This window comes from Styela clava, chromosome 8, assembly GCF_964204865.1.
Source record: "Styela clava chromosome 8, kaStyClav1.hap1.2, whole genome shotgun sequence".
In the NCBI taxonomy this organism is placed as follows: Eukaryota; Metazoa; Chordata; class Ascidiacea; order Stolidobranchia; family Styelidae; genus Styela; species Styela clava.
In genome coordinates, this window is record NC_135257.1 from 14,735,234 (window position 1) to 14,752,584 (window position 17,351).

The following is a 17,351-nucleotide window of genomic DNA, read 5'->3' on the forward strand; positions in this document are numbered from 1 at the left end:
TTGCAAATGTTTCGGGGTTTTCTTCATTTTTTTCCGTTTCGCCGAAGCGCTCTGACCTCCTTCGCCAGATATGTAGCCGCCGTCTCCCAGCTTGTGCACCAACACGTTGGAACTTCCAATCAGGCGTGGTGCAGGGCGTGTCCGAAATTAGGTCTGAGCTCATTGAGTGTTTCAATGGCATTCAGAGCTCTCCGATTTGGGACGAACGCTCTGTGAGGGAGGCGGCAGGTCTAAAGCGTCTGCTAGAAGATGGTGAGTTTTCATTTCTTCTCGCTTTTTCTCCACAATATTCTATCGCGTGGATGTATTATACGGCGCATTGCAGTCAAGGCTAATGGATGGAGCGTCTGTGCAGTCGTGCATTTCAGACTTCTGCGATGCTGTATCTCGTATCCGGGAAACAATAAAATACGACGACACATGGAGTGCTTCTTTACGCCGCGGGCAAACAACGCAGCGTTTGATTTTGTCTGCAAAGGAATGCTGTGACATTCTGGTGAATCAAATAAGCGATCGTCTGCGCACTGAACATCTTGCCGCGTTCTCTTTGATGAACCCCAAAAATTTTTCATAATTTGCACGTCAATTTCCCATCCATTTGTTGGCTACTGTCTCCAAATTTTACCCCATGATAAACGTGGGTAAATTGGAAAATGAATTGCGATGTATATACACCAATCAAACTTTTTTGAACATCACATCAACTTGCGCGCTCTATGGGTTCCTCATAGATAACACTCTAGTAACTACCTTTGCGGCGTCTGCAAAATTTCTGGACATCATTTTGACGAGACGCCTATTTCTTCCGCCGACGCAGAGCGAACATTCAGCACGCTGAAGCGTATTAAAACGTATCTCAGAAACACAATGAAGCAAGATAGATTAAATTCCTTGGCTGTTTTATCCATTCACAGAGACGTTATTTCTGGGATGCATGACTTTAATCAGCGCGTTATTGAGCATTTTGCTTCCAAGAAACCGCGGCGTGTTGCATATATGTTCAAGCAGTAGAAGTCTAGCAGCATATATATCTATGAGTGAGCGACGCATGTCCTTATCTTTGCATAACTTTCCTTTCTTCATAGTAACGTTTTAAACCTTATTTTAGGTTTTGTCTGCTTTCCCGAAGTTTCTGTTAATATGTCATTGTATTTATCTGGGTAAATATTGCCTTTCCTTTTGAAAGAGGTTTCAAAATAAACTATGTCTATATTTATTAATCCCTTAACTTGGACCGGTTTTAAAGACACTTTCTTATCGTTAAAAATTGTCGCTTTTGCCAATTGGTTGTTACCGATGGAATGGTTTTTATACTCATAAAATGATGGGAGAACTTACAGCGCTAATCCTGTCCCCTTAGATGGGGGTGACTTGGTGTCGCAGTAGCTTGCCCCGGTTGTCAAAATGTACACGCGCCGCCACTGCGGAGACATTTTACAGCCTCAAATTGACGTATCACTATGAAATCTCTGAAAAAATGACCAAAAATGCTGTGTTTGTAGTCGAATTTAACGCATTAGATAGTTTTTTATTCCTAATTGCGTTATATATTTAGATAGCATATATCTTAAAGTTCAAAATCCACCCTTCGGTTTCATTCTAGCCCTTATAACAGCGGACTTATTCGATTCGGTACAACAACACGACGAAAATTTCCCATAAGACTCCATTGTTTCTCGTTTCCCAAATATGGCACAAGATGGCGTCCATGAACTTGTTTAACATTAGGCAAGTTGGTTGCCGGCCGTTGGTCCCACCCATTTGCCATGCACATGATCTTGCTGACATGTAAATTTTCTGTCGGGCATTGCTCCAATATAACGAAGGTTTATATGAGTATCAATTTGGGTCGGGTTTAAACAACGAGATGCCCCAAGACCAAGCATTTCCATTTGCGAGTCCCCTTCACACATACAAGCTTCCATTAAATTCATTATGACGTCAGGGTGTCATAATAAATGAATAAAAGTTTGCTAAATCGTTCAACGAGTATTGTGTGACCGTAAATATATAGGCGTGACTAATGAATCCAATTTAGTAAATACATACCAGTGCAACAACAAAATCTCCTTTCTATATTTATATATTTATTTAACATAGTATGTTAAATATGTCTGAACTCAAAATCAACTCGCACAAGATTAGCGCTCTTATAATATAGGAATAATTCTAAGCGCTTAAAACAACGTTTTCTAAACAATGTATATAATCGTTGCATGTTGATAAATAAACATAGCGTTTTAATCTAAAACGATAATGCTTACGTGACAAGATGTTAAATTTTTTCAAATATTCTCTCAAGTGGATGTGAAAAAAATTCTAATATATATATATATATATATTGCTTTAAATATTACTATGGAACAATACCGTGCTGCAGAGCAAGCATGCATTAATAAACTACAAGACTACTATTGTACACAATTTTATTATTTCGGATGACGATGCGTCGATGAGAAGATCACAAGGGTTTCATTTTTATTATCAATACATATTATGGAAATTTCGTTTTGTTGTAGAATTCGTTAAATTGAAGAACAAAGAGAATGTTTTTCCAAAAATTATGGCCCTATTTAACGATTCAGGAATCCGCTTTAACCTAAAATGTTTCTCGATGTCACTTAGACTAAAAACAGCTGAGATATCATATCAGCGAACGTTCTCGGTGCTATTCTCATTCGTGGCCATGCCTGGAGTCTCTGGACTCAGGACCAAATGATATTTTTCTTCTAATATATATAGTAATATATATATATGAAATATCCAATGTGAAATGTTTACCCAATAATATCGCAATTAATAAACACCGGCGCGTTTATTGAGGACTAGGGACTTTGTGACGTATTTCCATTTCGCCCGCCTTGTGTAATATTTCGCCTGCCTTGTGTATTTAAAATAAAGGTGGCTGAACGGTAGACAGATATGCAACAACGTAGGTAAATATTAACGTAGGAGCTAGAAAAGTTGCACCTCAGGCGGGTTAGAGATTTACCACAAAGTGATTGTAACAGTCTCCACATGGGCTAACTATAGTCCTAATATCTTTTGCATATATCTGAATGTTAAACAAAACCTGCTTTGTATATTACTCTTTTTTACAGTCATTATAGCAATATGCAACCCGATCCCCAAAGGTTTCAAGGAGTTGAAGTTGAAATCTTGACACTGAGATTGTTGTATAATGATCATTACTTACATCCTTTCTGCGATGGATGGATGGTATTACCAGTATTTTCGACCTACGTTGAACGAATCTGCGGCAGTGAGATCGAGGAGATTCCACAGATAGGGATGCCACTTTTGGATTTACGAATCGGATTGATTCGAATCGCATCTTTTCCGAATCGATTCAAATCAGATATACGCGATTCGGAAAAAAAGAGCGATTCACCGAAAAAAAAATTGAACGTTTGTTAAATCGTTGTTTTCGGCGGCTTTAAATCTGCCGAATGCGTTTATGCGGCACTCCAAATAACACTAAATTACGGGACCGAAAAAAAAACATTGTACGTTTGTTAATCGTTGTTTTCGGCGGCGTTAAAACTGCCGAATGCGTTTATGCGGCACTCCAGATAATACCAAATTACGGGACGGAAATCAATGAAAATGAATTTTTCGTGATTACCTTTTTACTTATCTGCCGTCATTTGTTTTAAGTTCAGCACAACACACTATTTTACGCATCACCTGAGATGATGTGTGGCGTAATTTCCACCAAACTGCCAGTTCAGTTTTCCACTGAATAGCCCAAGTTTCTATTATGCGCGAATTTGAATGGATCGTATATCTGAAAATTCGTGACAATTTTGATGGAAATTTTCAACAGTACACCTGCGCTGCGACTAAGTTATTGTACGCCCTGGCATGATTAGATAAAGAATCAGCTACCTACGTCTAGTAGATCAGGGCTTCCCAAAAATAGGGGCCTCGAAACGAATTTTGGGGGCCGCAATAAGAACAACAATTCCACACAAAGTACTATATTTATTGTACTTTTTCAGACTATTGATTTGAAATACAATTGTTAAAAACGAAGTAAAACAAAAATTTCACGATTATGGGTGAATACATACATCATCCTATACAGCGTCTTCAATTTTCTTTCGAAAATAACACTAAGGCTTATTTGTTGGGTATGTAGAGAATAACAATTTTTTCTAATATACCAAATGGGAATACCGATTTCCTTTTACTTATAAATTGCACGTTTTTATTTAAAAACTGCTACATAAAGATTATTAACCATTTAAAAAGTAGAAATTATTTTTTGCTATCGACTAGGACTCAGTGGTTACAAAACTTCATTGTATTGTGACGCCCTCCAAAAAAGTTGCGGCTCCCCGTGAAAATACGTATTGATACCTTTCAATAAAAGACCTTTTTTGCAACGAACAAACAAAATCTAACAACAGTGAGTGAAATCACATTTAATGGGCCCTGGTAGAAAAGCCAGCTTTATATAAATACAAAATCGCAAAAGGGATGGGAGTGCGCAACGCTTTTTGAACGAAGGAAAAATAATCTTTATCCACAGAAAACCGAATTTTCAAAATTAAACTTTTTATTATATTATATATATATTTTATTATCGCTAAGTGCGCCTCGAATCAGGATATTTGTGTTAAATATTAACTAATATATGCTTGAATATTTTACATATTTTATTTATTCTGAATGTTTTATTGTTCCCCATTATTGCAAATGGTCTGTATATAAATCAAATTCAATTTACCGTTCTATGTTGTTCACTTTCTGTTACGTAGGGTCTATTGTTACGCTACAGCGTCTTCAATAAAATAGCAAAAATGCATATTTCGAACTGTTTAACATTATTAACGTGAACGAGGGCCGCGAAAAATTTTAATATATATATTAAAAGGGGCCGCGAGCTCAAAAGTTTGGGAAGCCCTGTAGTAGATAATATTTCATTTTGATTTAAATTTAATTCAAACTTTGTTCTGAGTGAAATATTTCGAGTACATTTGAAGAGAACTATCACTGAGTGAGTTCATCGGCCGGCAATGTTAATTGACAATCATGTTTCTCATCCCAAAATATGTATTTATTTTGTTTGTGTTTGTCAGGCTTCCACTCGACTGGCGGTAAACGTAATCAGGGGGACATAATGTAATAGTACATACACGTCTTTTTTCAGCTGTTACAAAAAAGTAGTATTTACTTTTAATTTTGTTAGCGCGATACAAGCGGAAATAAAACATTTCGGATTATTTCTAGCAAATGTCATAACGGACAGGTGGGAGTGAATAAGACTTGAGGAAAGCCAACTTGTGCACTGTTTTACATCAACACGCGCCAGATTTCATACCAGACCAAGCATGCTGTGCGAATGTCGTCTCACTCTAGCCCCAGCGACCATGTTTGATCGAGATAAAGCGTCGACCAATTATCGCTCGTCAGCGCGGCGTCCATTATGCACATTTGGACTTTCTGAATTACGAAATTAAACGTAGTCCACGATAATAATGAAGTCCGAGTTAGCCAATAACGCTGTTAGTCACAAATAATATTGTCCTAATATTTAAGGAAATTTTCGTTAGCAATCGTAGTCGGGTGAACGATTGATTTTCTCGAAATTAATTTAATTATTCTTGGCAATCATTTCCCTTTTATAGTAATTCAAATGCAATTAGAATGTTTTTGTCGTATTACTCTATTATGCTTGCATAAGTATAAAATATTGTACTAAAATATTGAAGATAAAGAATCGGTAATAAGGCCGGCCTTAATTTAATATAACAAGAAGTAAAATACCACAGTCACATATACTGGTGTGGGACTAGGGAAAACCGTGCTGTTGCTGTGTTTATGACATAACAGTACACCTGTTCCCACCTCATTTTCTCATATGAATTCCATCAAATTGCCTTAGTCCTGATACAGGTTTAACACAATAATATCTCAGTATGGTAAGACTTAGATAAGATTTTAGATAAGAGATAGATAGATGAGCAACAGCAAGTTTTTCATCAATGCATTTATTGGTGATATCTATGACTTACATCTTTTTATAATGATGGAAATAAGTGTGGCTCATTCACTGAAAAACCGTTATCATACTTGCTATATAGCAGGGGTGGGCAACCGCGGGCCGGATCCGGCCCGCGACGAGATTTTGACCGGCCTGCTGACTGTATCCAACCACACCCTGTAATGTTGTCCGACGCATCATTCCTGAAAGTTGCCGATCTACTCTCACCGCACTGTCAGTGCAAGCTGGTAGAATAAACAATTGCCATAGTGAACAAACAATTGCGTTAGCACACTTGTTAAACAAACAAAATAAGGTCAAAGCAGAAAGCGTTGTAAACATTCCATAAAAATTATCCAAATCCACATAAACAGATTTATTATTTTGTCAACCAAAAACAAACAGTCATCAATACGAAAAAAATACATAACACAAATAAAATTGCTTCGGTTGACAGGATGGAGAGATACGACCATGAGATCATTGAGGTCAACTCCCACCCTATTTTCTGGAAAGTGAAACTGTGTTCATACATCGTACTCAATTACGGTTTCGGTGATTGCGCTATTTTGGTATTTTTGTCCTGCATATTGATCTTTTCATTCGATCCTCTAGAAAAGCATAAACTGTATTCAGGGGGTTTCCATCAAACACTAATGATATAAACAAGCTGGAAAGTAATTTAGATGCATTCAATTAAAAAGAACATTACATCGACTTTAACACTCATTTTTACCCCCGAAATTCAACAAGCCTTTCGAAATCATGGTCGTCTAGCTCGGTAGAGTCTACCTGGAAACAGCTCCAAATGTCGATATCAACATAAGGCCAAAATGTCTATACACACCGGAGATTGACGCTCTTAATTCACTATGAACACCTAGGCTATCAGACTCTAAATGATATAGGGCAGGGGTGGCCAACCAGTCAGAGACCAAAAGCCGCATTTCATACTTTATTACCGCGAAGAGTCACATTATAGACAAGAACACACATGAACATCAGATATACTTTTATTCAGCTCTGCTAGAATGCTAATTTATTGTAAATGTTACTGACATGATTATGACAGAAATTTACAACCATTTATTGTTACGCATGCTATTTAGTGGGACTTGTGGCATTCCTTGGATTGAACAAGCCTCTTCAAATTTGGCTTGCAATTCGTTGTAGCCAATCAAAGCATTTCTTTCTTACGCGTGGGTGTTAGTCAGAACGCTTTGATTTCACGTATTCTAGGGCGAAAACACACAGATTCGCAGACGTATGTTGACCCAAACATTGACAATATCCTAAGCGCAGCTCCGTTGACAGTGAGGTATTTTCCATTGGCATGCTTTCCCATAACTCAATGGTGCCTACCCTTATGAAAGCGCATTTCAGTTGGCCTTCGACCATCTCAGACTCAGTTGCAACCTCATCGGAGGCCATAGGGAATTTCACACTATCCGTATCAGAATTAAATGGGCCGTCGGCGACGTAATCTGAAACGTTTTATCTCCACTTCACTCAAATGGTAAATTGCGGGGTTGCCGTTCAACTTCATTTCGCATGCGGCTCGCGAGCCGCGGGGTTGGCCATCCCTGATATAAGGTTCCAAATTTTGAATTAAATATTAGAACATGTGAAAAATAGCTCCAGCTCTATCCATTATTGTAAGCTCGAACAAAATGTCTTCAGCCCAGATTAGAACAAATTTAGGTTAGAGCGAACATTTGTTGAAACATTCAAGAAAAAAATTCTGTTCAAGGAAGGTTTTGATTTAATTATAAACAAATGTCATGGATGGATAAAATTAAACTGTTACTCATCAATCATACAAAATGCATTATATGCTTGTAGGTTACATGCAAACCTCATCTGATAATGTAAGACGACTTTAAATTGAAAAACACACATGAAAAAAAAAATCAAGTACGTTTATATTTTGCAAAAATTTAATCAATACCAATATTCCTATTTTAAGATTCAGATGTTAAAGACTTTCAGTCGGTATTGGCGCCATTTTCCCATCCAATAACTATGGTACTTTTTAAAATGTTTTGAATACTCCTTAGTGTAACAAAAAATTGAAAATATACGAGACAAAATGTCAGGTAACAAACAACAGCTTACCTCCAAAAATCCAAGAATGTTACTCATTTAAAAATATACTGTGATAGGAATCTTAAAATAGTAAAAATTCATCTCATTTATATTCCATTAAGTAATACACTCTGAACAAGTTTCAGCTAAATAAATAAGAAGCATAAGATTGCATATGGCACAGTGTGCAACAGCCAGTAAGCCGTAAGAGACATATGATCACACTTGTTACCTTATGATCATGATAACCATGTTCAAAAACTATCGTTTTTGGTTTTCTTTATAACATTATGATAGCCACACAAAGTGATTTGTTCTAATTTTTCCAAATGAATATAAAAGTAGCAGTTTTCATACAATTGCACATAAATATAATAGCAGAGGCATCTGACAATTTCCAGTTGTAAACTCAAAACGTGACAGCAAAAAAACAAGTTACAATTTATCACTTGCATATACCTAAACAAACTAAAGTTTCTAAATTTCTTCGCAAAAACACAAATCGAAAAATATTTTATTTAAAGATTTTGTAAACCAAGCATGCACAAGTGGCGAAAGTATATGATAACACAAGCTGTGACCATGTTTTTCTTCTTAATCAGGTATTCACCCAACCCTGCTGCTAAATCCATTTTTGAAAAGTTTATTTGTCAGGAATATGATAATAATATATATGATTTATATGTTTGGACAAATTTATGAATACAGCAGACAAAAAATAAAATGATTAAGATTGTTTATGGAAGCAAACTGATAATCCGCCATCAATCATGGATTGAATTATTGGAATATAGTCAATATATCTCCCTATTGTGAAAATTCCATGAAACATAACAAACTTTGTCTTGAATATATATATAAATTTCCATCTAAAGCAATAAACCATTAATAAAAGATATATGATGATAAGGCTATAAAAAATATTCCACTTGTCCAACATATGTTCTGGCATCCACTATTTTATTCAGTTTTGTTTTTCTCATTTCTCTGTAGTTTTCTCAGATATTGGCTCTAAATGCATAAAAGATAATCGATCCCAGCATCATCCAATTTATTTGCAGTTCATAATTTAATTTAGTCTAAAATATACAAACACCCCGTGTATGGTTTAAATTTCAGGTAAGAATATTTATAGAGAGTAGCTAAAACCGAAAATACATATTAGATCAGTGGTTCTCAACCTTTTATGGCTCGTGGGCCCTTTCCAGTGCCTTTTTGCACTCGTGGCCCTCCTGTTCGCAATTCCAAAAAACTGAATTGTGTTGGATTGTACTATGTTTTTACGATCTTTTATGGAATGCAAAAGCAAACCACAGACAGGAAAGTAAAAGCTGTTCAGTATACAATCAATGGGAATCTTGCGCTTGGGACTGTCTGACAAGGTTTCTTATATTGGACATTGTCTTTGATATAGCCAGACGAATAGTGTAAACATCAAGACGGGTTTTTAGATTTTGTTTAGATGGTAACAAGATCAGAAGAACAAGATTCGCACACAGAAGTTGAATTTTATTTTGAAAGGAAAGTATGCAAACGAAGTCCCTTTATGATCAATTCCTAGCCTTGTGTCGTGGCCCCTCTTGAGCAGCTTCGTGACCCCGGGTTGAGAACCACTGTATTAGATGATTTCATCGCATGTCCTGCACTTCCTCTCTTTCCTGTTTTTTTTTGCCTTCAAGAACATTCTTGTGATGTTACACTTGATTGTGATACAAAAATGATATTGTATGATGTACATATCACACTGTTTAATATTTAGATTAGAGCAAAACTGAATTTGAGATATTTTCATAATTTTAACATAAGTTTGTTCCCAGTATGATAATAATAAAATTTGAAAAAAAATGGAAAATTTCGTCTCGAATTTTAGTAGAGTAGAAAAATAAATAAATTTATTCTCGATGAAGAACCAACAAGTAACACAATTCAGAAATGAAATAAGTTACCTTTATAAACTTTGTCTTGCTCTTCCTCAATAACAGATGACGTTACAGAAGCAACTTCTGATCCGTTGCTATAATAATCTTCTTCAGGTGTAACATAAACAGCTTCTAATGTCATAGAATTAATCTTAAAACAGAAGTGGATACAAGCTTTGAAATAATAAATAAAAACTTGATTCAGTAATGATAAAGAATATTTCTGATACAGTTAGTCAATTAGCATAACTTATACCTACATTAGTCGACTTTAAAGCATGTGTAAGTGTAGTAGTTGAATACTAAATCTACTCAAACTTACAAATTGCTGCCAGAGAAGTCTATTGCAAAAGAATAGACCAAAATAACACAGCCACAAATAGTTAAAAAATAAGGTATGTATTCAAAAAAAATACACAATTGAATATATATGGGGATTTTTAATGAATAGAAATTTTTTGTTGTTCCAGATGCATGGGCATGCATCATGGAGAAAGCCATTTTTGACCACCGATTGTGTGTATGGAGTGGGAAAAAAGAGTCCAATTTATCCTCTGAAGAGTTTCTAACTTGAGAATTGAAACAGAGTAATCAGAGCACGGAGGCATGATGTGCCAACCATTGAGAGACTATCTCTGTTGGCAACCCTAATCAGCAATATCTTAACGAAGCCAACATCATACATCATAATCAAAATCACATCGTCTAGCTCACCTCTTGACATAAAAGTTGGACAGCTTCTGCATGTTTAACATCCCGCAAGCTTGCCTCGTTGACAGATAATAATGCATCTCCAACATATAAACCACCAACACGTTCAACAATACCTCCTGGATGAATTTCCGATATTAAAATAGGCACGCCATGATCCCGACCTCCCTGAAAAAAAAACATTGATAAAAAAAACTTGAAAACAATTATAAAAGATAGCATAATGCATATAAAATTGATGGATGCAAAATAAGCATGAATAGTATCATGATGACTTATCAATACCAGTACCAAAGCATTCTTCGTGATATAACACACCAATACAGACATTTGAGAAATGTGAATGAAGTCGTAACTTGCGATATATTTTCAATCCCCATGGTAATACACATAAAAAATTATAACCGGATGTTGTCACTGAGTTAACGATTTGCCTATTTTCAGATGACCTTCTTGGCAGTTGATACCAACTAAAATAGCAAATTTATTTTAACAAAGCTTTATACAAACATCTATGCTGTAATTATCTAAGGATGGGCATTCCTTTCAGTTGAAATTCAAAAGAGCTTGATTTTTAATGCGAGAAAATACAAATATGTATGTTCAAGCACAAGTGCTGATAGGATAAAGTGGGGAAGTTAAACTAAGGGTTACAAGTTCCAATCTGCGATTGAAATCACACATTGCACTATAAATCTATCTTCTCTGTAAAATATCAGGAGCTTGCAACTTTTTAAGGTGTAATGTAATTCTCCAGAAAAAGGTCACTAACAAGTTCAAAAAATGCAAAACGAAATTGTGTGTTTTCATGCCATAAAGTCTATAAATACATAAATCTAGACAGTTATCAACAAAACCGATATCTCAGATGTAGGCCTAGTACCAGTGGAGATAAAAGTCACACCACTAGATGATATTATTACAGTTCATAGATTCCTAAAATATACCGATTGCAATACTACAGGAAAGAAAATAGTGCATCAGATCTTGAAACAACAACTGAATCAGATCCAAAACTCGAGTGGAAAGGTTAATAAAACAGCTGATAAATGTATTTCCTAATCACAGACCTCAAAGCTGCCCAAGTATGAGGCAAGTGTATGAATATTTGATGAAATATTGATTATACACATTGAATAGATACTTATTTTATCTGCAACATTGTAATCAGTGTTGCGAATAAAATAAATATTTTAAAAACATCCTATGTTACAGGGGTAACCTTACAGATTGAATCCATTTAATTTAAATCAAACTATACGAATACTTTTACACTGGAAAATGATTCATAACATTATATTGGATCGATGGATTCCTTACATATATCATGAATTACCTTTGAAAACAGAAATGTAAACTTTAAATTTTTTGCTGCCATGAATCTCAACTGAGAAATTCCCATGGATAAGCAAATAGAAAAATACTCCACTTACCGTAATTGATATTCCTAAACCCTCTTCAGGCCTTTTTTCAATTGTAACCTTTCTCACATGACCAACACCTTGGTTTTGTGGACCATCATTATTTATCTGTCAAAAAATATAGCAAGCGTAACTTTAAGTGAGCAAAAAATAAATAAACAAATGGACGTGAAGTTCTATCAGATTAAAACCATTTTCAAATTGCTCATCAAATTTTATTTGGACTCCAACTCTTGTTATAACCAAATTTGGGCCACTCTGATGTGGGAGACTTTATTAATTTCTGCTAAAAAATTTGATTACTCTTGGCAAAAAAAGTTTGAAAATATAACAGTCAACTTTTGCGTCATATATCATAACCAAGATTTCCACATATGTTCTCTTCTGGTATTACCCACGAACAGAGTGACATTTTCGGACATATATTGAATACCAACAATCAAAAATATTTGGCAAAAAAATCCACGCATGAAGCAATACAACAGCTTCTATAAATATGTTAGGATTTTGCACTAAGGTGCCATGTAACTTTCAATTTACAAAATATATTCCAAAGTGAAGCATTTCATTCTTACATGCTGTGGGGGTGAAGGTAGATTTCCATTTCCCCTGCAAGCTTTTATGACTGTTTTATGTCGATGTAAATGAATTTCAGCTTCTAACTGACTCCACATCTTTTCAAAATTATTTGTTTGTATATTTCTTCCCAAAAGTTGAATTTGTTGAATTCTGAATGTTTAAAAACAACAAAATATGAGAATGATCACATGATACATTTGTATCTTTCACCGATGCAATCATTTTCACAAATGTTGATGTATTTGCATTCCAGATGCACTTGTGGGTTAGTAACAGGTTTTTGAATATGAGATTACATATAATATTTTTATACGGCACTTATTCATGCCTTTCTCTCCGAACAAGACTTTATACAAGAAGCCACCGATATCTAGCAATATATAAGTAGCTTCTATTATTTGGAGAGACCGGAATCTTTCTGGTTTGGTATTAACGTAACTACCCAAATTATTACACCCTGGGTGAGTTGGGGGGACCATGGAATTTGAATCAGAGATGTGAAATCTGCGAGGTCAACACAGTATCTTAGTAAATCTAAGGCTTTAATTAACCGCAGAAAAAGGGCTAGCCCAGTAACACATATGAAGAAATTTAGAAAATAAATAAATCTAATTAATGTTGGTAAAACATTCAATATCCAACCAATTTACTATAAAAAATCGATGTTCAACAAAAAATATAAAGAAAGAATTTAGAGCAATATAAATAATAAAAATGGTGACCGTACATTTGAACCCACGTACATTTGAACCCATGCGTATATCCACTGGTTCAATCTATATGCGGGTGCTAAAACCCATGGGTTAGGGTTAGTATGGGTTTAACTATCCGTGAAACAAAAAAAATTCCATAGGTGCAATAGCATACAGGTGCAATTGTCATGGGTTCAAATGTACGTGGGTTCAAATGTAATGGAACCAATAAAAATATATAACAGAATTGTACATTCCTGTTTCTGGTGTCATATTACCTTCCTGCTAACTCTTTGTCAAGATATTTTGCAGCCAATCTTGCACCAAACAACTCTTTCTCCGACAATGCTAACCTTTCTTTGAGTTTCTCATTTTGAGTTTCATATAATTTCACAGTTTCTCCTAATAATGCTTGCTCTTTCGCATCTTTCTTAAAATTTCTTAATTCTTGTTCCTGGAGAATATTTATTTTAAGAAGTTAGAATGTTGAAAAGCAAAACAGATATAGATAAGAGATGTTTGTTGATTTTCAAAATAAATTGAACTAAACCAAAATGACATAAATGCTATACAATACTTAGTGCATAATGGGAATTGCTGTCAGTTCACAAAATCAGTTTTAATTTACAAAGATAGAAAAATAATACAATACCAGATTTTCTTTTATTTTTGTTGCATCCATTGGATCTGAAGTTGTTGTGCTGTGTAATTGAAGTTGAAGTGCGTGGATTTGACAAAGAAGTGTGTTTGATTCTGCTTTTAATGCCTCCACTTCTGCACGACAATCCAATAATTCAGTTCGATAGTGAATGAGTTCTGCCTAAATTTATTCAATTGCAGAATTGTGTTTTAGTCAAAGAAGATGACCACATGAGTACTCGAAAAGACAGAATAGACTACATGGGTACTCGAAAAGACAGAATAGAATCAATTAGATGCTCAATCCGAATTAAAGAATGGATGAGCAACCATGGTTTGCAACATGATTAAGTCATCTTATCAGCATTATTTCATGACCCTGTGGATAAAAATTCATATTAAATTATAATTTCCTTCCAACCTACCTCTAATTTTACATTCCTCTGAGCAGCACTTTGTGATTTGTGGCATAACTGAGAAAAACATGAACTGAGAGAACTCATCTTCTCTTTCGCTGTTTGCAAAATATCATCAACATCATCAAGTTCTGTATCACCGAGAAGTAGGTCAAGGTCCACATAAGCTCGATCAAACTCTTTCTCCAGTAAATCAAATGCTGATAAAAGTGATGCTGCACTAGTCATATTTATAAGTTAATGCAATCCAAGCCAACAAGCTGTAATCGATAAAAAGTGGATATTTTGGTAAAATACGGTACTTGCATCACTGAACCAGACAGCCTGATTGACGGACTGACGGACAACGCGACTACCTAGAGGCCTGGTGAGTTGTCCTTCTTTTGGCATTTTCTACGGTGGTGTTTTAGGTCTATAGAAATGCGTTTTTGATATTTTTAGTGCTCAAATGTTGAGAAAAAATACATAAATATGCTCTAGAAAGAATTTAGCGAAGTTAGACTGTTGACTTATAGGACTGAAGATATGACTGAAGCATATTTATGTATTTTTCTCAACATTTGAGCACTAAAAATATCAAAAAGCATTTCTATAGACCTAAAACACCACTGTAGAGGTAGAAAATGCCAAAAGACGGACAACTCACCAGGCCTCTAGGTAGTCGAGTTGTCTCTGGTGAGTTGTCCGTGTAGTCGAGTTGTCCGCCTCCCCTAAAGATCAGTGTACATCTTGCTGTCTTGTGGTTTTATAATTCAGTAATTACCGGTACGGTACCGTACCATCAGACCATACTGAACATATACTGATATATGAATACTATGGCTTAACCTTAACGTAACACAAAGATCGGGGCTCTGAAGGTATAGGCTAGCATAGGGCTACTCAACTGGCGGATCGCGGTCCGAATCCGGACCTTTTGACCATTCGATTTGGACCGCGTCCACTTGTTTATTTTGGCAGCACAAGCATAGTTATGAAGTGGCAAATTTTGTGCACCGCACGAAACAAAACTGTTCTCCAAATACTTTTATGAATTATTCTTAAAACATGGGTTTAATCCACAATCACGGCACAACCTATTTGTTCCAAGGTCAGACTCGATTTTACAAAAATCCATATTGTTTCAAGGTCCGGTTATTTGGAATGAAATTAGTCAGGAAATAAAAGACTGCAGGTATGCAGGCTTCGCCCGCAAACTTTTTAAAAACAAGTAACATACTCACACCATCGGTCACTGATGGTAGGAGGGCAAAAAACTACTGTGTTTTAACATATTCAATTGAGTTTTGTTTTTTTCTCTTCTGTGTTAATTCATTTTCAGTGTGTGTTACTTTAGCTCAATTTCGTTGACAAAATGATAATATTATATTTTTGTTGAAGGCTGTGGCCATTGAGGTGTATATAACCCTGAGGTTATATCACACCTGAACCTGAATGGCTGTGACTGACTCGATGGTCTCGCAACCTGTCGCACTTTAGTGCGAATGCCCAGTCTAACTAGTCAGGTATCCCTGTCCGCATGACGCAGAAAATTTTTGGAAACGATCGGGCCAGAGGAAAGGGGTCAAAACGGGGTTTTTGTGGCCCGAGGCTGTTCATTGGTCAATCAGCTGTCAATCAAGTCACGCTAGAGTGATTTAGGGGTTCAGAGGCCGTTTAGCTAAGTTTCCGGGGCCGGAAAGCGTTTGCCCGAGTATTAGGAATTTTTTTCCAAGTCTTTTTGGCGGTGGGGGCTGTGCCCCCACGCCCTCTGTGGTGAGAAAACTCGTGCAAAGCCACGCGCACTTAGGTTCTATTGTTTTTAGGGATTTCTGAGGCATGTGAATGGGGTTTTGGGCCAAGATTTGCCTAATTCTCAAAGAGTATAATTATTTGAAATTTTCTTTACTGAAAAATCGGTGTTTCCCCCTCCCAATCGCCCTCCAGTGGCGTAAGAAGGTTGCGCACTTAAAAATAGAGCTATTGAGAAATGAAATAGATAGGTATGGTTGGAAAAATTAGCTTAACATTGTTTTGAAGAAATTTTTGTTCTCTTACTCCCCAGTCACGCTTTAGTGATTTTGGCTTATTGCAGGCCTCTGAAAGGACATATTGAGAAAGTGAAAGCATGGGTATATTTGGAAAAATTATTTGAATCTATTTTGAAGGAATTTTTTTTCTCCAACTCCTCAGTCATGCTCCAGTGATTTTACGTTATATCTCGAGAATGGTAATAGGTAGAGATGCCATATTTGGGTCATACAAGTTAATTGAGGTCTAGTTTATGTCAAAAAAAATTCGTCACAGTTGAGTGATCACGGGCCCTAAAATTAATAAAACTTGATTCCCATTGGGGATGATCAGTTTCTAACCTAGTATTTAAACTATTTAATGGACTAAAAAGGTCGGGCGCAACGACCAGGGTCTTCCAACAAAATCAGAACAAACACCTACTTTTTACCTTACTAAACACATTTCTTTACATTTCCCCTCGCGGGTAGCGAAGCGACCGACCCCTGGATGACCTAACGGTCGCTTCGTTACAGCCTCGTCACAATGCCTTACAGTTAATTTTAAAATGTTGTATGTTAACTATTTGACATTGTTGACGAAATAAAATACTACTACTAGTTTCAGATGATTTTGATACTATTTACATACACAGGATGGAAAGATCCATAGGATGTTTCCCCGACCTTTGAGCCCAGCAAAATTCTCCCTATAGCCTACTTTACTATTGCAAAATTTTGGATGGGTACCTATTTTACGAGTGTTTCAGAGACTGTTTTACTTGCTCAAAACCATTGCTTTTATTGAAATATACAACCACGTGCCACTTACACGCTCTTTTGAGCATACCGGTCTATCGCAGCTTACCCGGGACTAATTTTTGATTGAGCTAACTCTTGACCCTCTTGAGT

General features: G+C 35.9%; 1 protein-coding gene across 1 annotated transcript; it reads right to left on the reverse strand.

Annotated features, from left to right (window-relative positions):
• Positions 1-7,771: 7,771 nt before the first annotated feature.
• On the reverse strand, positions 7,772-14,729 carry LOC120346085 (Golgi-associated PDZ and coiled-coil motif-containing protein-like). Its single transcript, XM_039415733.2, has 8 exons — positions 14,461-14,729; positions 14,049-14,216; positions 13,675-13,850; positions 12,701-12,854; positions 12,138-12,233; positions 10,708-10,872; positions 10,021-10,144; positions 7,772-9,085 (listed from the first exon to the last, which is right to left on the reverse strand). The coding sequence occupies exons 1-8, from the start codon at positions 14,677-14,679 to the stop codon at positions 9,054-9,056; spliced, it is 1,134 nt and encodes a 377-aa protein (XP_039271667.2). The 5' UTR covers positions 14,680-14,729; the 3' UTR covers positions 7,772-9,053.
• Between the last annotated feature and the right edge of the window lie 2,622 nt (positions 14,730-17,351).

Excerpts from the sequence above, each read along its gene's own strand:
- LOC120346085 (XM_039415733.2), bottom strand. The coding sequence starts at position 14,679 with ATGACTAGTGCAGCATCACTTTTATCAGCATTTGATTTACTGGAGAAA. Across the intron at positions 12,234-12,700 it reads TACCTTCACCCCCACAGCAT|ATAAATAATGATGGTCCACA; the intron begins GTAAGAATGAAA and ends ATTTTTTGACAG. Across the intron at positions 9,086-10,020 it reads GCAAGACAAAGTTTATAAAG|AGCCAATATCTGAGAAAACT; the intron begins GTAACTTATTTC and ends TTATGCATTTAG.